General features: G+C 41.8%; 5 protein-coding genes across 11 annotated transcripts; 2 read left to right on the forward strand and 3 right to left on the reverse strand.

Moving 5' to 3' along the window:
* Positions 1–7: 7 nt before the first annotated feature.
* On the reverse strand, positions 8–1,828 carry LOC112350443 (pentatricopeptide repeat-containing protein At4g02750-like). Its single transcript, XM_024686665.1, has one exon. The coding sequence runs from the start codon at positions 1,826–1,828 to the stop codon at positions 8–10; it is 1,821 nt and encodes a 606-aa protein (XP_024542433.1).
* A 113-nt stretch (positions 1,829–1,941) lies between these two features.
* LOC9648159 (ATP-dependent zinc metalloprotease FTSH 10, mitochondrial) lies at positions 1,942–5,331 on the forward strand. 2 transcript variants are annotated; one of them, XM_024686726.1, is made up of 8 exons: positions 1,942–2,174; positions 2,231–2,483; positions 2,541–2,618; positions 2,679–2,812; positions 2,872–3,399; positions 3,459–4,226; positions 4,280–4,507; positions 4,658–5,331. In XM_024686726.1, the coding sequence occupies exons 1-8, from the start codon at positions 2,118–2,120 to the stop codon at positions 5,147–5,149; spliced, it is 2,538 nt and encodes an 845-aa protein (XP_024542494.1). In that variant the 5' UTR covers positions 1,942–2,117; the 3' UTR covers positions 5,150–5,331. The 2 variants fall into 2 exon arrangements, with proteins under 2 accessions (XP_024542494.1, XP_024542496.1); XM_024686728.1 differs by having other exon boundaries at positions 1,943–2,174; positions 2,875–3,399.
* Positions 5,332–5,406: 75 nt separating this feature from the next.
* LOC9648160 lies at positions 5,407–7,876 on the reverse strand. Of its 2 annotated transcripts, none has more exons than XM_024686730.1 (12): positions 7,569–7,876; positions 7,362–7,503; positions 7,246–7,308; positions 6,974–7,018; positions 6,754–6,905; positions 6,654–6,699; positions 6,488–6,607; positions 6,322–6,432; positions 6,156–6,247; positions 5,951–6,104; positions 5,640–5,867; positions 5,407–5,586 (listed from the first exon to the last, which is right to left on the reverse strand). In XM_024686730.1, exons 1-12 carry the CDS (start codon positions 7,760–7,762, stop codon positions 5,521–5,523), a joined length of 1,413 nt encoding a protein of 470 aa, XP_024542498.1. In that variant the 5' UTR covers positions 7,763–7,876; the 3' UTR covers positions 5,407–5,520. The 2 variants fall into 2 exon arrangements, with proteins under 2 accessions (XP_024542498.1, XP_024542497.1); XM_024686729.1 differs by having other exon boundaries at positions 6,754–6,920.
* A 1,920-nt stretch (positions 7,877–9,796) lies between these two features.
* LOC9648318 (pentatricopeptide repeat-containing protein MRL1, chloroplastic) lies at positions 9,797–16,704 on the forward strand. 5 transcript variants are annotated; one of them, XM_024686752.1, is made up of 27 exons: positions 9,797–10,276; positions 10,331–10,590; positions 10,650–10,713; positions 10,783–10,927; positions 10,992–11,107; positions 11,160–11,288; positions 11,347–11,517; positions 11,571–11,735; positions 11,793–11,933; positions 11,991–12,090; positions 12,144–12,252; positions 12,387–12,478; positions 12,535–12,640; positions 12,704–12,914; positions 12,965–13,057; positions 13,111–13,159; positions 13,218–13,314; positions 13,390–13,707; positions 13,775–14,445; positions 14,739–14,878; positions 14,928–15,159; positions 15,236–15,409; positions 15,463–15,585; positions 15,652–15,881; positions 15,933–16,150; positions 16,203–16,280; positions 16,340–16,704. In XM_024686752.1, exons 1-19 carry the CDS (start codon positions 9,836–9,838, stop codon positions 13,776–13,778), a joined length of 2,811 nt encoding a protein of 936 aa, XP_024542520.1. In that variant the 5' UTR covers positions 9,797–9,835; the 3' UTR covers positions 13,779–14,445; positions 14,739–14,878; positions 14,928–15,159; positions 15,236–15,409; positions 15,463–15,585; positions 15,652–15,881; positions 15,933–16,150; positions 16,203–16,280; positions 16,340–16,704. The 5 variants fall into 5 exon arrangements, with proteins under 5 accessions (XP_024542520.1, XP_024542522.1, XP_024542518.1 ...); XM_024686754.1 differs by having other exon boundaries at positions 13,775–14,878; positions 15,231–15,409; XM_024686750.1 differs by having other exon boundaries at positions 13,775–14,878.
* On the reverse strand, positions 14,000–15,274 carry LOC9648161 (ferric reduction oxidase 5). Its single transcript, XM_024686666.1, has 2 exons — positions 14,916–15,274; positions 14,000–14,828 (listed from the first exon to the last, which is right to left on the reverse strand). The coding sequence occupies exons 1-2, from the start codon at positions 15,272–15,274 to the stop codon at positions 14,000–14,002; spliced, it is 1,188 nt and encodes a 395-aa protein (XP_024542434.1).
* Positions 16,705–25,032: the final 8,328 nt, after the last annotated feature.

The following is a 25,032-nucleotide window of genomic DNA, read 5'->3' on the forward strand; positions in this document are numbered from 1 at the left end:
TCTCGGCTCATCTCTTGGGCGTAGTGCGAGGCCACCGCTTTGATCTCGAGGACGCGTAAACTTCGGCCAGAAGAATTTGCGAGGCACCATTCTCGGGGTCGGCATCCATAAGCTCCTGCGACGCTCTCTGGGCTCTCTCGACGTCGTGGTGGAGTCGACAAGCGTTTAGCAGCGCTCCCCAGACCAATCCATCCGGGTGGTAAGGCATGGTATCGATCAGATCCTCGGCATTCTTAAGCTGGCTCGAGCGTCCGAGGATATCAACCATGCAACAGTAGTGCTCAAACTTTGGATCCAAGCCATGGTCCGTGATCATCGACCGGAAGAAATTTATCCCGGTTTCCAAAAGACCAACGTGGTTGCAAGCCATCAAGACGCTCAAGAACGCTCCCTCGTCGCTCTCAAGGCCCTCCATTTGGAGCTCGAGCATATTCCCAATGGCCACTTTGCGGCGTCCAGTGTGAGCGTGCATGGAAATCACGGCCGTCCATGCCACGGAATCTTTCTCGGGCATCCTCTCGAAGATGGAATCGGCCCCTTCCCAGTCCCCGCTCTGGGAATATGCCGCCATCAGCGTCGTCCACGTCACCACGTCCCACTCGGGCATCCTGTCGAAGATTCCCTTCGCACCGTCAAGATGCCCGTGCTCGGCATATGCTGAAAGCATGGCATTCCACGTCAGCAGATGCTGGCGGGGGATATCCCCAAAGACGTGGTTTGCGGCATCGAGATCCCCGCGTTCGGAATATACGGATATCATTCCCGCCCATGACACGTCAGTCTTTACGTGCATCCGATCGAATATTAATTTAGCATCTTCCAGATGCCCACTCTGGGCATAAGCGTGGAGCATCGTGGTACATGATACTACGTCCCACTTTGGCATCCTCTCAAACACCCTCTTGGCTTCTTCCACGTGTCCCTTCTCTACAAATATCTGTAGAAACGAGTTCCACGTTACCATTGTACGCTCGGGCATATTCTCAAATACCTTCTTGGCTTTGTCTGTTTGCCCGGCCTCGGCAAGTGCGACAAGAAGAGTCGTCCACGAGATGACGTCATGGTCAGGCATCGCATGGAATATCTTTTCGGCCTCTTGGATATTCCCGCCTCGCGAATGTGCCTGGAGCATTGCGTTCCACGAGACTATGTTCCACTCGGGCATCCTATCGAAGATTCTCTTTGCTAAATCAAAATGCCCAGCTTCAGTATATGCCACAAGCATGGCCGTCCAAGATACCATATTCTTCTGGGGCATATTCTCGAACACGTCCAGGGCTCGATCCAGGTGGCCACCCTGCGCAAACGCCTGCAGCATAGCCGTACTTGTGACCACATTGTGCTCAGGCATGGTGTCGTACAATCCCTTGGCGAGCTCCAGATGCCCATTCTGGGTATATGCCGCCAACATGGCATTCCACGTCACCATATCCGGTTGGGGCATCCTGTCAAACAGCTCCTTCCCGGAGTCCACGTGGCCAGCCTGTCCAAACGCAGTGATGATCGTGTTCCACGTCACCGCATTCCGGGCGGGCATGGAATCGAACAGCCACTTAGCCTCGTCGAGATTCCCATTCTCGGTATATGCCTCGAGCATAATCGTCCACGAGTAAATATTTGGTCGGGGCATGGAATCGAACACGCGACGGGCGTCGTGTGGGTGGCCACACTTACCGTACATTTGAACGAGAAGATTGGCGAGGTAGACATTGTGGCGTATGAGCGTATGGCTACGGACTAGAGAATGAAGCCTCTGGGCATTGGTTAAATCTTTGTGGCTGCCGCATTGCCTGATGCTAGAGGCGAGCTCTTCTTCCAGCTCTAACATATACTTTTAGGGTTTCTGCGTGGTAAAGAAATTTGACTTTTTACCAGACGTTATCCGGCCGACTTAACCTTAGCCGCCAAAACTCGCCACGTCAGAGCCTCGAGAAAAAAACCCTTCTCTTTGTCATGCCTCTCTAAAGAACAAATGGCGTCTAGGGTTAGAAGGAAGCAGCGGTAGAAGGCGCTATGCTTGATCGTGCTCTGGCGGTCGCGTTGCGCGTGTTGGAGGTGTGATTCCCAGGCGAGCATCAGATTGCCGGAGCGAAGCCCTGTTTGATCGCGAGGTCTAGATGTTTCGGCGCTATGCAGTGGCAGCGGTCCGGCGGCGACGGCAGCACCTGATAAAGGTATGGCGCTGGATTTCCAGCTCGAAGTCTCGTGCTGAGGCTGGGGATTTTTCAAGGTTTTTGAGGATTTGGCTTGCTCTGGACGCGCATTCTCGGCCGATGCCGCCAGCGCGCCCTCATGCAGCTATCGGGAAGGGTTGGAGAAGCGATTCGTATCAGATTCCAGGTTTTCTAAGCTTTTGGTGGACTTGGAGAAAAGATCTCTTGCCAAGCTAGGCAACAAGCCTTTGTCAGCCACTTTGCAAGGTGCTGCTCCGCGGAGAACGATTCTCAAAAGACAGTTTTGTTCCGAAGCTCCGAAAAACAAAGGTATGCTCCCTTTTTTTTTTGTGAAACAATGTGGTCTAATGTTATGTAAACTATTAGGATATGAGAACTATCATCCTAAGAACAAGAAAGATCTTCCAAAGGGTCGTGCTGAACAAAGAGCAGAGCAAAAACATGGTGCTGTTTTCTTTTTTGATCTTTTCTTTTCTTTTCTGACAGAATTCTTGTCTTGCGCAGAGGATCCCAAGAATGAGGGTGATAAAGGTTTCAAGGAGGTATCTAAGGCCCAACTGCAGTCTTATATTTCAACAGCGATAGGTCTTGCGATTCTTCTCAGCTCATTATCTGTGAGGTTCAACGGTACGCGCCAGGTAAAGTTTCGATTGCTTTCAGTCATAAGGAAAATGTTCTAACTATCAACACTTCGCAGCAGATCAGCTTCCAGGAGTTCAAAAACAAGCTTCTGGAGACTGGTCTCGTTGATCACATAGAGGTTGTGAATAAGGCGGTCGCAAGAGTATATGTTCGCGAGACGCCAGTAGCTCAAGGTCAACAAACTCAACCTCAATCACCGTCTATTGATGAGGACTCGTCTGAGTTTCAAACAGATACCGGTTCAAGCACACAAGCTCCCGCTCGGGTCTATAGTACGCCGAAGTATTACATAAACATCGGGAGTGTGGAATCCTTTGAGCGAAAGCTAGAAGAGGCGCAGGCTGCTGCCGGAAAAGATCCCCATGACTTTGTTCCTGTTATCTATGTTTCGGAGGTCAGCTGGCTCCAGGAGCTTTCTAGCATGGCTCCTACGCTTCTTTTGATCGCTGGGATATTCTACTTGACGCGCCGACTTCAAGGTGGACTTGGTATTGGCGGTGGTCCTGGAGGCATGGGTGGCCGTGGGATTTTCAACGTCGGAAAAGCCCACGTCACTAAGATCAACAAAAATGCCAAGGACAAGGTATGTAGCTACAGTTACTTTTTTTCTAGCGGTTTATCAATTGTGCCTGAAATTTGCAGGTCACTTTCAATGATGTCGCTGGTTGTGACGAAGCCAAGGAAGAGGTTATGGAATTTGTCCACTTCCTGAAGAATCCCAAGAAGTACGAAGAACTTGGCGCCAAGATACCAAAGGGAGCACTGCTTGTTGGACCACCCGGAACTGGAAAAACTTTACTCGCAAAGGCAACGGCTGGAGAAGCATCCGTGCCTTTCCTTTCCATCAGCGGTTCCGACTTCATGGAGATGTTCGTTGGCGTTGGTCCGTCCAGGGTGAGGGACCTGTTCGCTCAAGCTCGGCAGTGTGCTCCCAGTATAATATTCATCGACGAGATCGACGCGATCGGAAGAGCAAGAGGCCGTGGCGGTTTTGCTGGAGCAAATGACGAGCGTGAGAGCACGTTGAACCAGCTTCTCGTAGAAATGGATGGTTTTGCGACGACAGCGGGGGTGGTGGTTCTAGCTGGCACCAACAGGCCAGATATCCTTGACAAGGCGCTTTTGAGGCCTGGACGATTCGATCGACAGATAGCTCTTGACAAGCCAGACGCCAAAGGCCGGGAACAGATTTTCCGAATCTATCTCAAGAAACTTAAGCTAGATCAGGATCCGGAGCAGTTCGTGGGAGACTTGGCAAGAATTACCGTGGGATTTTCAGGGGCTGATATTGCAAACGTCTGCAATGAGGCTGCTCTTTGCGCCGCAAGAGAGGAGCACAAAGTGATCTCGATGAAGGACTTCGAGGCAGCTATCGACAGGGTTCTTGGTGGAATGGAGAAGAAGAACAAGGTAAGTTTAAGTGGTATCTTCTTTTCTTCATACTTACAACATTGGATTTCTAGGTGATAAGCCCCGAGGAAAGGAGAACAGTTGCGTACCACGAGGCAGGACATGCAGTTGCGGGCTGGTTTCTGGAGCATGCGGAGCCTCTGATCAAGGTGTCGATCGTTCCTCGTGGCTCAGCGGCTTTGGGTTTCGCGCAGTACTTTCCAAACGAGAACTTGCTGATGACGAAAGAGCAAATGCTAGACATGACTTGCATGGCTCTTGGTGGCCGTGCTGCTGAACAGGTAAAAAACCTTGCTCTTTTCTTGAGTTCCATCGTTCTTTCTTCTTCCTCTTTCTTCATCCCTTTGGTTCTTCTTTCTTGAGTCTCATTGTGTTAGAAAAGTCAACTTTTTCTACCTTTTTGGTGGTCATTTCTTACCTTTGGTTTCCAGGTCATGCTCGGGAAAATCTCGACCGGAGCGCAAAACGACCTGGAGAGAGTGACGAGGCTAACTTACGCCCAGGTGGCCGTGTATGGATTCAGCGAAAAGGTGGGCCTTCTATCCTTCCCCCAGAAAGAGGACGGCATGGAGCTGTCCAAGCCATACAGCAACGAGACCGGCGAGCTCATCGACCGGGAGGTCCGGGAATGGACAGACCGGGCCTACAAGAGAACCGTGGCGCTGCTGGAAGAGCACAAGGAGGGCCTGGAGAAGCTCGCGCAGCAGCTCCTGGCGCGAGAGGTTCTCCACTACAACGATCTGGTGGAAGTTCTTGGGCCGAGGCCGTTCAAGACCGCCGAGTCCGGCCAGTTGGATCGAATCAGGCAGAGGTTCCAGGGAGGAGATGGAGACTGTGAGAAAAAAAGTGAGGAGAAGAGTGAGGAAAAGAGTGAGGAGGAGGAAAGAGTCGTGGATGATGGTCCAACTCCAGCGCTAGCTTGAGAGAGGTCAAGTAGAGAGAGCTCTAGTGTCTCCTTTTCTTTTTGGTTTCTTCTTGGCTTTTGTATGTTTATGCGCGTTCTAAATAAGCGCTACTGTGTGTGTTGTGTTGCAAGAGAGAGGGAGCTTTGACAAGACCATGAAGAAAAAAGAAGTTTCCATGAATTAAAAAAACTTTGACCATAGGGTGATAAATATCTCTACTTTTATTTAAAACCATTCCAGAGTTGGTAAGGGTTTAAGCTTTAAAGCACAAAATATACTTAGAATATACTCTTCTCAAATTTCCATGGTTTTTTTAGACTTTATACAGGGTTGTACAGGAGGACAGTGTTAGAGTTCTTTTACCATGTACAAAAATTAGCGATCTTCTTTCAGCAAGCTTCCATTTTCATGGCCAGCGGGAGCGCGTCTCCAAGTTCTTGTTTCACCACGATCATCTACAAACGAAGGAAAGTTGAGCTGGGAGATCGAAAGACCTGAGAAGACTCACATTGCCAGTGTCGAGCTTGCGTGGGAGCTTCAAGACGATGCTCCCGTGGTCGTGCCCGTCCATGAGCATCCTTCCAATCTTCGACTTCCACTCCGCGGCCTCGTCCTCGCTCTTGTAGTCGTGGAGGACTCGGTCACAGAAGCTGAGCAGCGATCCAATGCCGGTGTTTGGCGTCCAGCCATAGTCTTCCAGCACCCGAGCTTCTTCCGGAAGCAAATCCTTGCCAGCCTGAAACGTTCCTCGAGTTATCAAAACGTCCCGCGTGTTACCAAACTTCTTCTCAAAACCAAAAAAGATTCAAATCCAAGTACCTCCAGTGGCCGATTCTCCAGTAGCGCAGCTCTGCAGTTGCAAACGCAGCTCATCACCTTGATGAGGCGATCGACTTGCCATTTCACTGGCAAGGACTGAACTAACTCGAAAAAGTACGTCGCGAAGCCGTATTCCGGGCGCTCCACCACAATCCTGTACAGCGACGAGTTGTTTTGAGGAGTCCATGAAATGAAGTAAGCTTGCCTGTTGTGCTTTTCGAAAACAAAAAGAAAAGCATTCAGCGCTCGACACCAGCCCCATCGCACGGGCCACTTTCGCTGCTTGAGAAGCCTAGTCTGCATACAACCATGTTGATTAGATGGAAACAAACTAACAAAGAAACAAAAACTCGGGATAAAAACAAACTTGCCTGCTCGATCAGGGTCACTAAACAAGCCAAGCAATAGTGAGGCTTCGACGAGTTTGCCATTTGTACCCGCGAGCGGTGTTCCTTGAGCAACTGAGATGAAGTTCCCCAAAGCTGTCCTCACGATCTTGGTTAGCGGCCAAAGAGAAAAATACAAACTCAGAAGCACCTTCCCAACAACGCTTGTTAAGTCACTGAAGCTTTCGGTCTGCGAAGTATTTCCATCTCCCTCTTCCCATACATTCGTAATGATGTCCATGCCATCGAGCAGTCCTCTTTCCTCAAGTAGCTACAAGACGCGGCATTTCAGAGATGAGGGAACACAAAAGCTTTACCTCAAAAAGCCCGGGAGCATCCTCTTGGAGCGCAGATTGAACAACTCTGAAACAATAGCATGTCAGTGAAACAAGAATCAGCCAAAAGCTAGCATCTCACAATAATCTTTTGTCGAACACTTGAACTTCCTCCTTTTTCTTGACTTCATGCTTCATTTTGATGCGCTTCGCCAGCGGCATTTCTTCCAAAACTTCTCCATTGCTCACGGCAACCAGCTCTGTGCTTTTCTCTGGTGCAGTTTCAGGGATAGGCTGCGCACACGGTGTCTGTAAAGTTTCACTAGAACTCTTACTACAAACGAAGAAACAACGAGGCATACCTTCTGCTTGTCCATTTCTCGTTGCGTCCTCTTCAGCTCCGCCATCTGCCATCAAACGTAAGAAACAGTGGCAAAGAAAAACCAGGCAAGACTGTAAAAGCAGGAGTCCAAGTAAAAGCTTCTTCAGCACTGGACGCCTTCATCCGGATGCAAGAATCGAACTTGCGGGAAGGGATGTTTTTCATCATCCACGCGCTCCACCATGGAGCAAATCCGGAATTTACTAGCAACGAAGAACAAAGCTCACGCCAAGTTTTAGTTCAGAGAAGCACCTGAACTGCCAAATCGGTGCTAGCGCGCTCCAGTTGCTCCCTCTCAAGTCGAACCTCGCTTAGCTGCGACAAGGAAACTAAATTCATCCAAATGATCGATGGTAGTCATCTCTCACCTCTGCCTCGGTCTTGGCCTGGAGAGCCGCAGCTTCTTTCTTCCAAGCTGCCACCAATCTCTTTTCCTCGGCCAAAGCTTTTGCTTCTTCTTTGAGCTCGTTGCTTCGTTTTGCCACTTGTGCTTCCATCATGGCACATCTCCTGCCCAAAAAGAACAAGAAAACGAACTCTCAGGGCAAGGAAAAAACTAAAGTCAGCTTGTTTACTTGGCACGATTCTTCAAATTCTCGGTGAGCTCCATGTAGAGCCGGTCAGTGATCTTCTCATCCTCGGCGATGATCTCGTCGAAACCATCGGAGGACTCTCCAGCGAACTGGTACCGGAAATTGTTCCTGTTGTAGCGATTCCCTCGGTGATGATGCTGCTGCTGATGGTGTTTCCTAGGCTCAGAGAACGACATTCTTCCCTGCTCGAAATTCTACATCCCACTACTCATTGTTCCTCCGAATGCCGCCCTTCTGCTCGATCGATTCGAGCTGGATCCCAGGGCGCGCTCGTCCTGTCTTGCCCTACCCTCGAACCCTAAGCGCAAGAATATTCTTGCGACGAAAGTATAAAAAGCATCTTCTATGGATCATTTAAAACACTCACGGTGGGAGTCGAACCCACAATCCCCTGACTAGAAGTCAGCCCGTTAGGGAGCTTAATATTAGATGAAGTGCATTACCTTTAATAAAATACTTAAAGGAGACAAATCACAGTAATAAAGGTGTACATTTTTTATCTATATTTAAAAAATGTAAACATAAAATTAATATGGTAAATAAATATATTATAAAATATGAAACTTATAATATATTTTTTATTTATTGACATTGACTAAAAAATACATAAATAGTCATTTTATTATATAAATTATATACTTACTATTACCTAAACAAATTATTTAAAACTTCATCACAAGCATGATTCACAATATATATTTAGCATTTGTGACCAAAAAAATATTTAATATATCATTTTAGAAATAATTAAAAATAAATCTTTACAGTGCTTAAATTTAATATGTATAAATATCTAAGTAATGACATATTAAATTCCTTGTTGCATATTTCTCAGCCCCAACCATAGCTCCATACCCATGTTTCAAATATATCTTTTAGAAAGGAAAGAAAAAATTATCCTTTAGCTAGAATTAAAAAATAATTTATTTATTAAATATTTATTATAGTACATTGGATTTTTTTAAATTTTATTTAGACAAATTTGATATATTGATTCATAACCACTTTAGTAAAAAATAAATATTACTTATAATATAATTAAAAACGTTATAGCAGTTAAAACATTTTTAAGATTAATTAAAATTAAAAACTTTATAAGTATGTTATCTATTTATCAATATAATTTAAAATACTCAATCTACATATGTACAATCATGTTTTATACTTATATATATTTTTTAAATATATTCAAAAATATTTTGAATATTTTTTAATGATTTTTAGTATTAGTTTTAAATAAGGATTCAAAGAAAATAAGTGAATATAAACATATTTATTAATAAACGTTACCAATTTTAAATTAAAAATTAATATTTAATATTTAATATGGATATTATATATTTTCAAATGGCCATGAATTTGATATAATTAAAAATTTTAATATAATATTGATCAGTATATATTTTATTTTTTAAACATAGTAAATTCTTACATAAATTAAATTATTTTGTTATGTAATTATATTATTATAATTTCCAATTATTAAATCTCATCATTATGTATTTCTTATATATTTCATTTTATATATCACAGTTTAACTTAAATTATTAACACACTAGTTTAGAAGGTAGATATAGTTATTAAGGAAAATTTATTACAAAATTATAAATAATAGTTATAAATAGTTTTTTATTATTTATTATTTAATTTAATATTCATAAACTAAAAGCTAAAAAAATTGAAAAATTTTAAAAATTAATTAACATAGGAAAGGTTAATATTATTTAACAAAGATAATGCAAAGCTTTTAATACTAATAATAAAGTACAAAAATCTACAATTTTTCTTTGATAAATATTGCTTATCATAATGAAATAAAAACTCTAAATACATAAGTTTATTATGAACTCATAAATATTGCTTATCACAAGTGTCATCCATATATTTTCAAGCTTAATGAAATCTCTTATAAATGGCAGGAGTACTTTAGTATTTAAATAATCACCTCACTTTGAAAAAAGAATAGTTTTCTTAACTCCTCTAGAATCATTTTATAAGAGACATTCAAGAAGGCACAAAACTGTGTGAAAATCCGACCTGGTCTCAATGGAATGACAACTCCTTGCTAATGACAAATAAGTGATAAGTATTGCAGTGGAATCGAACACACGACCATGGCTACTTTTATCTTATCTTCGCCGCAGAAACGAACGGTAGAATACGCCGGTGAATATTCCAGAATATGTGGTCGTGCGAAAAAAACAACTTTGTGTGGGGGGAGAGTTTTGATTGAGGTTTTAGGCGCGGGCATGGAGGCCGCCGCGGCATCGGCATCGGTGGCTATGGCGGCCTCTTCTTCCTCGTCCGCCACAGCATCACAATCCAGGGCGGCATCGCAATGCTGCAAGGCGACGGGATCCTCGCCGCGCCACAATCGCCAGCATCCGAGGAAGCAGGGTTTCGGCGGATCTTCTTCCTCCAGGTGTGGAGCTCACCCCGGCGACTCGGATTTCTTCTTCGATGCGGCATTGGCGGCCACGGCAGCGGCGGCCGCGGTTCTCCCCATGTACTGGTTCTATGTGCATTCGTCGTCGGCCGCCTCCAAATCCAGGGATAATCGCCAAGAATTTCGAGAATTCGGCAGCTCCAGCGGCATTGGAAGCGAGGATTTTCGGCAGTTTGACACAGCGGTGGCCGTTCTTGAGCAACGAGGAGGTCTAGAAATCGAAGTCGAGCATGGGAAGCTACAGGTAAAATAATGTTTCATATCTTTACTCATAGTTTTCCACGCTAAATCATTGTAGGCTCCCACTGCATTTACTTCGCGAGAGTTTCAAGAAATCTCTTCTCCAGCCCAGAATTCGTCGACTTCCCGAGATGATTTGGCCCAGGTTGCCGAGTTTAGTCCCATTCGCCTTTTAGAAAGCGACGAAAGGCATACTCCCGAATTACCAGCCAAGGAGGAGACCGTGTTAGAACAGGCAGTAAAAAAATTCACCAGGATGCCATCGCCTCGAGGACAAGAGGATCTCATCGCCTACGACAGACTTATAAGAGCTCGAAGGTTGGAACTTTCCATTTATCTCCATGCTTGACACATTGACAATTTGTTCTAAATCCCAGAATTCGAGAGAGTTTGGAGGTTCTCGAGGAGATGGAGAAGAAAGGAACCTTGGATATGAACAAGGTAATTTCGACGACTATTCTTCTTGCTCAGGTTTATTGATGAAGTGAAGGAAGTGGCTGAGTTTTGCAGGTCTATCATGCACGATTCTACCAAGAATGTAAAAGACAATTGGCTGTGGAAGAGGCTTTCAGATACACCGGGTTGATCAAGTCTCCAACGCTTAGCACTTATAATATGCTTCTTTCAGTCTGCTGCAACGCAAGAGATACGAATGGTATTAAGCATTTTTCTAAGTTTTTTGAAGTACTTGTTTTGACATGACATGGGATGCCAAGCAGGGGCTTTTGGAGCTTTCGCGGCACTGAAACGAGCTGGTTTTAAGCCAGACTGCATGATTTATACTACTCTAATCTCAACTTGTTCAAAGGCTCTGAAGACGGATCTTGTCTTTCAGGCAAGAAATCCTGGTCCCCATCCTTCGTTGGACTAACTTGGTTTTAGCACAGGTTTACCGTGAAATGGAAAGTGTTGGCGTTGAAGCCAACCTTCTTACATACGGAGCGATCATCGATGGCTGTGCCCGAACTGGCGAACTCGCAAAGGCTTTTGGAATTTACAGAATCATGCTCTCAAAGGTTTACATTATTTGATTCAACAATTAGCGGCAGTTTTACGTGATCCATTGTTGGACAGAAAATAAAACCCGATCGAGTCATTTTCAACTCGCTTATCAACGCTTGTGGTCGGTCTGGCGCGGTGAAAAGAGCATTCGAAGTTTTCACAGAGTTGAAGTCTGAAAGTCTTATCAATCCAAATCACGTCACAATGTGTTCGCTCATAGACGCCTGCTCAAAAGCAGGAGATGTAAGCGGTTTTTATGATTTCTGTGGCCTTGTTGTGACAGCTAAATTTTCCAGGGAGACTCCGCCTATGAAGTTTACACAATGATGCGCAAGCGTGGAATCGGAGGATGCCCAGAGCCTTATACAGCAGCTGTTCATGCATGCAGCAGTAGTGGCAATTTGGAGCGTGCATTTTCCATCTACGATGATATGAAGAAAGATGGTGTGAAAGCAGACGAGGTAACAATTTTGTGCTCCTATTTCGTTGCGTGTGTTTACTTGATTTGTATTATGCAGATTTTCTTTAGTGCTTTGATTGATGTTGCTGGGCATGCTGGTAAAATCAACTGCGCTTTTGATGTATTACAAGAAGTTGAAAAGTACTCTCTTGTTCCTGGTCCTGTGATATTCAGCTCCCTAATGGGAGTCTGTAGCAATGTGAGTTATTATAATGCTAATTATTTGAACTTACTTGATGAAATACTTCGTGGCCAGACAGGAAACTGGGAGAAAGCTATATTTCTTTACGAAAATATACAGGCAGTGGGAATTCGACCCAGCGTTTCTACTCTTAACGCTCTTATGACAGCCTTGTGTAAGCTTGTACATGGAGTTTTGTATAAGTTAAATGCGATGTTGTGCTTGCAGGTCGAGGGAAGCAATTCCAGAATGCGCTCCAAAGCTTGGAAGAGCTGAAAGAAGCGGGGGTTTCTCCTAATCAATTAACTTACAGTATTTTGCTGGAGGCTTGTGAGAAGTATTCTTCTCTATTTGATCGGATGGTTTGTCTGTTTGCATGCATTGTAGGTGCTGTTTGTCAGGAGCATGGTATGTTTATTCTCCCTTGCTCGTAGCTAATGCTCGTTTTTTTTTTTCTTTCTTTTTTGACAGGGAAAACGAGGCTGGCATCGCTCTCAACTTGTACACCCACGCAATTGCGGATGGTATAGTTCCAAACTTGGCTATGTGTGACAACATAATAGGTATGTTGCTTGCTGATGCTTTGGAAATCTGTATTGAGCCCATGTTGTGCACGAAGGTATTTGTCTGGAAGGCATCCAGAGCTCCATTGGACCTCCGAAGCTTGCTTCCTCGGTTAACCCGTTGTGGATGGTAGACGACAATCAGAAACCGCATGGCCAATGGTAAGTTTAAGTCTCAAGTCGGGTTTTCCTGCTATCACTTGGATAATCAAGGAAACATTGCAGGCTTTCCTGGGCCCTTGCATGTTTCCGCCAGACACTTTCGGGTGGAGCACAGCCTACACTGCCAGTACTTTCGAGACTACTCGCTTGTCTACGAATTCCAGAGTCATCCGAAAGAGCAGATACTGGTCTCGTGTTCCAAACTTCCTCTCCAAACAAGCACTTGGTGGAGGGTTTTGGAGTTTACGACCCTCGAGCCTCAGCTTTGTACGAGGTAATTCGTTTCGATTCTGTTATTGTTAAAAGTTTATATTTTTTGTTTAGGAAGCCTCATCAATCGGTGTAGTGCCAGCATTCAAATGCGACGGCGAGCCGATCGTTTTCGAAGCAGATGGACTGCCTATTTACACGGCGGAGGTATCGTCTCATTTCATCCTACGTCTATTACTAAATGCTCGTCTGCACAACAGGTGTGTTTGCTTACGATACTGAAGGCCCTTCGGCGTCGCTGTGCAGCCGGTACGCGAAGAAAAAAATGCCTTTCGAGTCCTGATATTGTTTCTTTTTACCAATCCAGGCGCAGAACTTCCTTTTGTCATCATAAAGTTCGAGACAACAAGGAAATCGGTGATCCTCCCGGATGGACGAGTAAAAGCCATTACAGTTACCAGGAGGTAGCTTCTCGCTCTTTCTTTGTTCTTCTCATAAAGATAGTTTTTTTTTTTTGTTTTTTTTTTGCTTCCTTTCAGGAACGGTCAAGCTTTGGCTGCGCTGCTGAGAAAACTTAAACTTCGTTTCAATGGAAAGGAGAGCCTGGGGAAGATCCGGTTGCATCCAGTAGCTCTCTCGCAGTGGTTCAAGCCCTCGGCGGCGACGCCATCACCATCGTCGCCCGCCAAGGCACGAGTGGATCACGCAAACTTGGGAGTGCTTCCCAGGCCCCTCATGCTGGGGAAGAGCATCGCTGAGCAGCAGCGAGCCATACGAATGGGGACGCCGCTTCCATCCGAGAGGAGGCAAGGATCCAGCCTCAACCATCGCTTTAGAAAGATCTCGCCCAACCAAGAGTGAGCAAGTTTAAAGTTCTTCCAAGTGTTCTTGCTAGAGTTCTAACAAGTTCTCTTTTTTTGATAGATGAAGCATGAAAGTTTTGAGTAGAGTGGAGCTACGAGAAAAAATGTCGATTTGTGGTAGAATGGCAAATAAGCAAGCGAAGGTCTTCTAGCAAGCTAAACAGTCTTTTGGTTCGGTGGGCCTTTAGTAAAACTAAAGGCTTTTATTAGGTTAAAAATGTGAAGAGATTTTAGGGTTCTTCGCTAGAGCTCGAAATTTAGGGGATGGAAGCCGAGAGAATGCGCCTTACACTCCGCGGCCACGCTCTCTTGGAGCTGCTGCGGCCCGCAAGCCATCACGCCGACGCTCACACCCTTCCTCCGCCTCCTCGCGTGCTCGAAGAAGATCTCTGGAATCCCACAAATTCCTCTCGTAAGTGATCAATCGAGAAGAAAAAGAGTGAGAATTCTTCCACTCACCTGGATAGTCTGGCCGGCATCCAAAATGCACATCCGTGAGCATCACTGGATCCTCCTCCACCACGAATGGGAGCTCCATTTTCATCCCCATCACCGCTCCAATCCTCCGCTCCTTCCACCACGTCCACGCCACCGCCGTGCTCCCTCCAAACACCACCACCGCCGCCAAGTACTCGAGCAGCGCGATCGTCCCCGTGGAAGGCTTGTTGTAGATGTGATAGACGTTGTGATCCAGCGGGAACACGATGAATCGCCGGATCACTCCCGAGAGAAGTAAGTATCCTCCGAAACTTGCCAGGATCACTGCTGCGTGGAGAGCGTAGCTTTGCGTGCCTGTGACTGCCTTAAACTTTGGTTTCTTGTGCGTGAGGTACTTCTCGTATTGCGTTCCTGTGAAGAGGATTGTCTCGTGAGAGTTGGATGGCTTGTTCTTGAGGTCCGTGGCGTCTTGTCTTGTGAGGTACGCGTGGATTTGGAGATTGAGGAGATAGGAAAAGTCTGGACAGATCGACCAGGGTGACACTGATTCTAAAACACTGAGCTCGTCCGAGTTTCGTAAAGTCCAGATGAGCTCGATCTTTTCCGGAAGTGATCTCTGGCCGGTTTGGATCTGGACGAACACCTCCTTGAGAATTGGGATGAAGGGTGTGATCCCACTGCCTCCAGCGACGAACACCAGGATCGAGTAGCTAGAAGAAGAACTAAGGTGAGCTTTTGACTCCTTTTTTTTTTTTGGTACTTACTCGATCAGATAGTCTAAGCTGTGTCCATAGGGGCCTTCGATGATCGCGTCGACGTGATAGTTCTTGGGGTTGGTCACGTAGTTCCTGAGCTTCTTTGTCCAAGATCCTTTGGATTTGATGACCACGGAGATCTTGTAGTCGTCCACGTTTGAGTTGGTGGTCACTGTGAAAGGATGCCACTGGAGCTTAGACACTGTTGGGATGTTGAGAAACATAATGCTCGAGGCTGGATATCGCAAACCTGGTAAAGCAATGATTTTTGGCATGATAACTTTCCTTTTCTTTTCTCTATTCTTACTTGGATCTTTTGCAAAGGTTAGCTCCATCATGTCCGAGGATATTAGCTTTGCAGAAACCATATCGACATGCCTCCGCGACTGGAGGTACCTGAGGAGTCTATCAACGAAGAACAGGACCATACCAGCCGCTATTGTCTCCAGGCCTCGATCTCCAGCGTGGACGGCGAAGCTAAAGATGAAGACGATGTAGAGCTGGTGCGTGTAGAAGAACATCTCAAATTTGCGATTTCTCACGGGTTTTATTGCAGTGATCCACATGATAAGGCTTGTGGCGAAGGCCACCGAGGCTCCGATTCCAGCGAGGTCGAACCTTCCACCTTGGTTGATAAACTTGAAGAGTAAAAACCAAAAACCATGCGAGCTCGTCAGAGGTATGCTATTTTGAATCGAGAACTTATAAGCTGCCAACCTTGCTTGTTTCTTTTGCACGAATCCAGAGAATGAGATAAGCAACGGAGTGACCCGTCCAGAGAACCAAAGTAATGTTTGCTACCCAGATGTGGTACTTGACGGAATGCTCGAAAGGAATGTTCACCAAGTGGAGAATTGAGGCGGTTCTTGCGACTGGGAAGAACAGGAAAGCGAACGGGACGAGTCCAGCATAACCAAGCTCGTATCCAATGATTTCACATCTTCTGAGCCACCTATAAAGAAAAAAAAACCGAAGGTATTTCGATCAAAAACTTGACTTTGTGAAGCTGTCATCGTGATCTTACAGGGGTCCTTCAATCCACTGCTGTCCAGGATCATGGATCTTGTCCAGCAAAGTTTTTATCGGCCGCCATGTCGACCATGCACACAGGAGTACGAATGCCGCTAGAACAAAGAGCTCTACTCCAGAAATGAGCGAGAGTATTGGCGCTTTGATCAGTGCTGGTCGAGACCAAGCATTGCGTATGGAGTCTGGCAGCCTGAAAGCATTCCCGGAGATGATAAGTAAGTTAATGTTTCAAGGCTTTACCTTAACATCTTGATGTACTTCATGTAGATGTTGCCGAAGAAAGCTATGAAAATCACAGGCACAACGTAGAGGATCGCATACGATGCTGTGATAAGAATGGCAAATGTAAGTTTTTGCATTATACAAAATGAGAACTTTACTGATGATTACCGGATTCTCCATAGGCCCTGGAGTCGTTCTTGTCAAGAATGAGACCCCAGAACTTATACCAAGCTTGCGTTGGCAGCATGATCCAGTTGAAGATCCATCCCGCAAAAACGAAGATGAATACGAGTTGAACTACAACATGAACACGCGTAGTGTTCTTCATCGTGGTTCTTCTCGATGAGCTCCATGCTCGCGAAACAGGCTTTTATATGTGCTGGATGAGATGGAGTGGGATCGACGGAGCCATTTCGAGTAGCAACCAGCACAAACGTTTGGAGTGAAGCACTGTTTCTTGTCACTTTGTTTGTGCTTTCTACTTGATCTTTGTTAGGCACTGTTTTACATGGTAACACTATGCCAGTTTTTTTGGCCCTTCTCACAATCTAGATAGTTTTGGCTAGTCTTGTTACAGACAAAAATACATCAGTTTTAAATGTAAGAGCCAATAGGTTGTTTGTCAACAAGTTATTTGGAGCTTATTACCTTGGCATATATTAACTACAAAACCAAAAATTTCCATCTGTAATATTAAGTTATATGGAAATTGAATAAAAATTAATATAATTAATTTCTTATTGTAAAACATTGGTTTAAATAATAAATGAAACACTAGATAATCTGGTAATTTAGGAAGAATGAATATTATCAAATTATGATTAAAACTTATTATAAATTTAATCTAACTAAAACTAGAAATAGAGTATTAAATTTAATACATTTTTATACAGTTTTATTTTCAGAGAGATGCAAGACATATATAATATTTTAGTATTTCCTATTTAAATGTTTCAACTATAAAATTGTATAAAGACAATGAAATATAGCTATATGAGTGCATGGAATATGGAAATAGAATACAGAAATATAAATATCAATTAACCTAAACACCTTAGCTTATATATAAAAGTGAGTAGTCCAAATTGAAACTAATCTAATGCCTATTAAAGTCCCACTATACTAATATTAGTATACAATATCATAACTATAAAAGTGAGTATTCTAAATTGAAACCAATCTAATGTATATTAAAAGTCCCACTATACTAATATTAGTATACAGCATTATAACCATAATCATCCCCTCCTTTTGGAAGGATATAAAACATTTAAGGTTTTTTAGTGGATGGGTTAAGATCTAAAGGAACATTAGAAGGAGGTATCGGTGGATTTGCAAGTGGTGTTAGTTGTTCTTAATCCCTTTATATGAATCATTTTAACTATTATATATACATAATTTTTAGAGGATCAGCCTATTGGGCATTATATCAAACTTTATAAACTTGTGGTTTAACTTGCCACAACACTTGATACAGTTTTTTCTTCCACTGAGCAAAGAGCCCCTTAGATAAACCACATATTGTAAGATTGGGAAAACGAATTAACACTAAGTCATTCACTTTATACTTTACAAGTGAATAATGGTGGGAGTTGTAATACTGTTGTTGTCCCATTTGTATGTGGCTCAAATGTTTGGTTGACTCTACTCAAATAAGTAGAATAATGCTTGTCAAATATTGATCTTAAAATCCAGCATCGGTAGTTCATAGCAATTGCGGAGGTAAACTCAACTCTGTTAGCAAAATTAAATCATGATAAAATAGGAGTTTATATGATGAAGTATCAACAAAACTTTGCACCCTTAAGAAAAGTATAGTAAGGGGAGGACTGCAATGGAGCCAGTTTGGCCAGGAAAGGCTAGTTTGGCCCAAAAAGGCTGTACCCAGTGTTAGGTGATGAGCTACCCACTAGGAAGTCCAAGACTAGAGTGAACACGGACCGACAAGCGGGGTAGCTTGATGAAGTGTTCAAGAGTTAGCTCTAGTTCCCCCGGGAGATCGACTAGCCGATACTGTCAGTCCAAGTGTGGGTGGCACTACCTACTTGGATACCTGGCGTGGCTCAAGATCTAGACATTGAAATACTTCTAGAAAATGAAGAGTTGCATAAGTAGTAATGAATAAGTTAGTGATCCCTCCATCTTTAGTGCCTGAAGTATTACAATGACAAGGAGTCGAGGTCATCAACAGTTCATGACTATAATAAATCTGTTCAGGGAAATTCAAATTAGCCTCTCTTCCAACTCTCGCCAGTTGAACCTCAATCATAGAGTATTGTGAGCTTTTTCTATCAACCAAATGAATAACAAAAATCTTGATCATCAAAGTGCTGACGTATCTGTCCTTCTCTCCCAGATTTCCAGATCAATCACCCGCGTGGCAGCAAATTCCCCCACATTTCCAATGTCCCGCAGTGATTGACCTGGTCAAGCACTCTAGGCAAGTTATGACCATCATTATTTTGTTCTCCTCTGGCTCAATCTTCTAGTTTGTGCTAGCGGCGACTCCAAGCATTTGGCTGAGATGGACGCTGGGATAGATATCTCGCCAATCTACTGATCGAGGCATATGGAAAATGCAAGTGGCTCAAACTTAATAAGTTCTGCATGCTTTGATGCAAGCGCAGCCTCTGGCGGACTAATGATATTACGAGCTGGAATTGACTTGGACTATTGACTTTTGAAGCAAAGCACCAGCTGTTGCATTAAGCTTTTATTTTAAAAGTGCTTGCGCAAAACGATTGGGATGTAATAAAAGACTGGGTATAATCTTTCGATATGTGGGGAGATAGATGAATTCTTACCCTTGGATTCTTGAAACAGTCATTCTCTTAAAAATAATTAAGGGGGTTAGATTTTAACCTAATTTAAAATTTTAATGCTATTCTTTTCACACCAATATTAGTTAATAATAGCATTAGCTTACTAGTCATACCTTATAGCATGCCATTTAGAGGTAACCATCTATGCCCCAAAACATCCAGTGCTAGCTTGAAATTTCCCAGTGAAGATCTTTCATTGCGGCCATGTGATGCTACTGCTGGCAATCCTATGCCACAATACAATTGCACAATCTAAACATTTGTGGCCAATCAAAATATCCAGTGCTAGCTCAAAATTTCCCTCTTACTCTAACAATATCATAGGAATCTGTTTAAGAAAATGGTTAGATTATTCTTGGTGGAGACATTCTTCTTGGCAATTTTTCTTGCCTCCATTTTTCTTTGTGGTGAATCTCTTATTGGTGATGATAGTAGCAATACTTGCAATTCATGATTTATTACTATAGTTTTTCATGAGATCTTACACATGTAACACCAAAAAAAAAAAAATAGTTACTATTTCTCTTGAAGTTTAAGCTCTTGACAAATAGTTAAGAAGCTTTTCTCATAACTCCTCTCCATTTGCTTCATTTTGGTGGCCACCTCCAACATGGTCTCTATCATTGTGAGTTTAACTCTTCAATTTCTTCATCAACATTTGCGTCTCCACTATTGATGAAGTAGTTATGTAGCAAGTAACATACATAAATAACATCTATAGCATCGCTTGGTTGCATTTTGATTTTGTTATTTAGGATTTGAAACTTTCCTGAAAATAAAATCTTGAAGAAACAATTTCAAACCTTTTAGAAGACCAAAAGCACACTCAAAAATTTGCTAAGCCTTGGAGAGTTCATTATTGAAAAATCACTTCAAGATACTTAAATTTACCAAGTGTTGGAATGAAGTCATAATCGCGATATTGCAAGGACACCTCTTATCACCAAGTAGATATGGCTTCAAATTAACATCTGGGATCTTTAGAAGCTCTATCACTAGTTATTGCAAGACTTCTCCAAGTAGTACTTGTTGTCGAAAGCCATTTTTTTTCCACATACGTCCATCATAAACTATTCTAGGCCAGCCACAACAAATATCCAAGAACTTCTTCTTACTATCCATAATGGCTTGTAACATGATGCTATAGCAATGGTGACCTCAAGATCATCCCACAGTCTTTCTATTTTTATCTGCGATCTATCTATACACCTTGCAACATTTAACAGTCTTATAATCCTTTGAAATCCATTTATAACCTTTTCTAGATCTGAGGATGATGTTAAAAACTTGATCACACCTGTAAAGACTTCAAGAATCACTGCACATGTCTCCTTGATAACTTCAAATGTTGTACTCTTCCCAATCCCAAACCTCTTGGAAAATAAAAAGAGCTTGGATCCATGCCAAAACTTATAGATGGCACATGCAAAACAAACACAAATTGGTATAGCCATGTGGTAGTGTGTGTTCTACTTCATGATTGAGTCATGCAAACAATCAACTAAATTGTTGTAGTGCATGTGATCATGGGATGAGATTTGGATATACTGTCACCGTGGATCCTTGGAACCTTGGGGGATAAATGGGGATAAAATAGCCACTAAGGGCTCTCTCATCAAGCAATTGCCCCTTTTCCAGTTGGCTTAAGGGGAGAGAGATAAAGTGCGCTACAATTGTTAAAAGTTTGCTTCTTCATTCCAACCACCGCTTGTCATTATAATATTTATTCACGAACCTATCAAACCACATTGTTGATCACAGTTTCACCTACCAAATCTGTTCTAGTTGTGGTTATTGAGAGCTTGATGTAGTAGCCATGACATGAGAGTGAAAGACCACAGTGGTATCAATTGTTTCTGCTCCTATTTATCCATTTCCACTAAGCTATCTACAACTTATCTTCTCTTCTTTTCTATTTGTTGCTACCTTGCTCAGAACTCTTGATCCCTTTTTTATATTGATATCAAATGGTGTATAACCAAGACCAACAACACAAGGTGGAGGGGATCCATTTCCTAAAAATATAACAGCATTTTGAGAAAGAAAAGAACATAAACTATCTATATTAACTATCTTTATTTAGGTTTTTATTTTTTGCTCCCCAATGCAAACCTATTAACCAAAAAAGAATTGCTAGGAAGGAAAATACCAATTGAATCTAGCATGAATATGTCTATCCTACCTTACTGGATCACAGATGCTATTGCAACTAAAGCTGTGATTATGCCAAGGTTTATCTCTTACTCCATGGCTAATTGATTTTGCTCGAGATGGATGGACTCTTTTTCAAACTCTATTTGCTCTTGATGCATCTTCAATCTCATCTCTTTGGTAGCGGTGAACATCTTTAGTGATGCCTCATTCCCTTCCTTGAGGGCATCAGCTAATGCAAGGAGATTGCTCCTTCTTGCCTTCTTCTTTGCTTGGCCAGTCAATTCAACTTCTTTGTCGCCTAAGTTTTTCTGCTACAGCAGTGGACTGTGGACTTCTTTTGCTATGCCTCTTTCTTCATTTTCAATATTGGTGCCAAAGTTGCTGCTACAAGAACCATTGCCAGAACCATTGGATCTTGTAAGAGGATGACTGCTACTATCATGAAGTTTCACTAAAGTGATATTTGGCTTTGTAGAGAGGAACTCATTGATTTCATCAAAAAAAAATTTCTCAATAATCCCAAGCTTCAGAACACTTCACTCCTTGGTGATCAGTGCAAAGTAACTGCCACAGCTAGTGGAATGATCATAGAGCTTGATGGCTTTGTAGATAGTTATTAAGTTCGTCCATTTTGTCCTACACTTCTCAAGATCCCTGCCATAGCCTTCAACTTGAAGTCATTTTGAGATCCTCTCCCACTTTTCTTTCGAACAAACCATACACTCTCTATTAGATGCACTTTCATATTGTTCAAGCTCAATCATCTTCTCCCAAATAAGCCCCATCACTTCATCATGAGTCCAATTGGATTGTCAATCACAAACACCTGGACCACCAAAACTCATGATAGGTCCACCAAGAACACTAGTAGCAACACTATGAGAACTTGCAGTAGCTCCAAAACCAAGAACATGAGTTCCTAAACTTGTTCCACTACTACTGCTTCCACTTCCATGAACAACAAGATAGTGAGAGCTTGCACTTGTTCTAGGAAGAAGAGTTCCACCAGCACTTGGTCTAAGATCTCCAACAGAAACACCATGAGAACTTGCACTAAGACTTCCAGCAGCAACAAAGTGAGAATTTGGGCCAAGAGTTCCACCAACACCTAGGCCAAGAGTTCCAACACCAACATTGTGAGAACTTAGGCCAAGACTTCCAACATCAACACCGTGAGAACTTTCTCTAGTCATCCATAGCACATCCAGTAAACATGGCTAGAAGTAAAAGTGCTTCGCTCTATATTCTATGCTCTAAAATGTGCTAGAAATACCTAGAAATGCCTAGTAATTAATCTCTTACCTCGTCTCCATTGTGGTATGCTTGCCAATATTACGCCTCACTGCTCCATAGGCATCGCCATTACAATGCTGTATGCTACATACCACACCAAAACAAAAGCAAGTGAACTATAGAATATTCACAGATATTTTAATCCTAATGCTACAAAAGTGTAGCATCGAGGCAGCAATCCGCCCCTCTATGAGAAGGAAAATCTGGAAACCGTTACCTTTTACTGCTCATCTTTAGGATTTTAGTGAAAAATGCAAAAGAAATGCCAATGGTAAACTTAGCTTATTTTAATGTTACTATTAAATTTAATAGTTAAATTAAAGTGTACAAAATTAATATAATAATATAATGGTGTGAACGAATTACCATTAAATTTACTAAGTTAATGGTGGGTGCAAAACCCCCCTTATAATTATTTATAAATGATGATTTCATTTTATGATACGTTTCATGGATTAGCATTAAAATTAACTAGATAATGCTCTCTCTCTTTCTCTTTCTCTCTCTCTCCTCACTCCCCCTCTCCCCCTCTTCCCTCTCTCCCTCCCTCCCTCCCTTAACCTTTTATTCTTCCATAATAATGGTGGAATATACAAATTAATTTCAAAATGTTATCAATATTATCAATTAATGATCTTAATTTTTAATTTTTATCTAATGTAAGTTTTTAATATTTTAAAAATATATATATCTTAATTCTTTAAAAATCTTGGTAAAAGATATTAATAAGAAATATTATGTGTCATACACATAAAATTCTTGAGTTACTTCTTCATAAAATTTTGCAACAAACTGCCATTTTGTATCTTACCATGAGTTATTTATAATTAGTTAATATAATTAATTAAAATATAAATCAGAGTATATACATATATAAATATAGGAAAAACATACTATTTATTACTTTCTAATCAAAATCACACTTCCCAACAAATACCTGAAAATTCATTTGATAGAATCTTAATAAAATTCTCCTAGATTCTCAAGAATTTTAAGACTGCTCCAATTCTAATTTTTCAGAAAATCATCTTTGATTTTTTAAAATTAAATAAACTTAAGAATAGAAACAACTATTACTTTTTAATAAATATAAATTTACTAAATTTTATATTTTTTTTCAAATACTGTAGTCTATTAAAAAATAATAAATTTTTTTTAATAACTCAAAATATGCATTTTGAATTTAGCTTTGTTTCTATTTTTTTTTTCAATTGCATAAGTTATCAATTTTTGACAAAGTTTTATTCCTTTGATCACACATTAGATCTAATTAGCAGTTTCTCTAAATTTAATAATTAGTTTTTTTTCTCAAGAAAAAAAATAACATAGATTTGTTTTGTAGTTGAAATCAAATCATGGGAACCACCTATATTAAGTGATGTGGTTTCTATTTCTAAGTTTGTACACTTAGACCTTATATCATTTCTTCATTTTGGAAGGATAGAAGGCAGTTAAAGTTCTCTAGTTGATGGCATGGCAGCCCAAGAGACTATCTCACTCCACCATAGAATAAAACTATAACCACACACCAATAGATGCCCATTCTGAGCAAAAGTGGAGATAATGGCATTGTAGGCTATAAGATCCCATTGTGGCATTTCCAAAAATGTTATACCAAGCATATCTAGTTGTTCAGTTGATTTAGATGTTTTCTATAGTTAGATATTGTGTCTTTGAAAGGGAGAAGAAACTATTGGATGGTGTTCAATATCAAGCTCATACATTGCAAGGCAAATGTAGTCATTCTTCATCACCTTGAAAGTCTTCCTTTGTTAAATGTGCCTTATATTTACTAGCAAACACCAAAAAATTGGGCATAATTTCATTAAACATAAAACCAACAAAGATAGGGGGACTTATTATAGAAGTACCTATAGAAAGGAGGGTTGTTTCTGAACTGGAACCCAATGGTTTGCCCAGATGTATCACCCAAAACTATTTTCATTGGCACTACTCTCCATTCGAGGCCATACCCACCCCATAGCTGCCGCCACTGCCACTATGTATTGAACCTAGCATCATGGGTGGGCAACAGCCCATTCTTAGAGGGCCTTCAGCCCTAACACTATGCTAGATCTTTTTTTAAAATGTTTTCATTATCTATTATACAAATAGATTTTGATGAGGCTCTAGAAGAGTCTATTGTCAAAGTAGATTTGCACTCAATTTGAGATATTCAAGTATATTCAGATCCTACTTTGCTATATATAATCCTTAGCTTTATTTTTTACTCTAAATGGCTGCCTTACAAAGAAACAAAAACTGTACAAATATGGCAAGTAGGCTTGAGTCATAGATCTTGGATTTGAGAAATGGAGCAAGCTTCTAACAAGTCAATCATTATCAATGAGATCCTTGACTCTTGAACAAGGCATCTAGTCTCAGTCTCTAAAATAGGATTACGTGCTTTCTAATGAGTTAGTGAGTATTGCATTAACAATGGTGGCTGAAGATAAGCAAAGCTACCATGTCCTCTAAGATCTTTTCTCTAAAGAGGTGAGTTTCCTTTTTATTCTTTGTTGTCCTTTCTAAGTTTTGTTTTGTTTTTACAAGGCAATGAATTATAAATAAGAACTGCAACACTCTACTTGTATGACCAAGAGGAG

This window comes from Selaginella moellendorffii, unplaced genomic scaffold, assembly GCF_000143415.4.
Source record: "Selaginella moellendorffii unplaced genomic scaffold, v1.0 SELMOscaffold_50, whole genome shotgun sequence".
Taxonomy (NCBI): domain Eukaryota; kingdom Viridiplantae; phylum Streptophyta; class Lycopodiopsida; order Selaginellales; family Selaginellaceae; genus Selaginella; species Selaginella moellendorffii.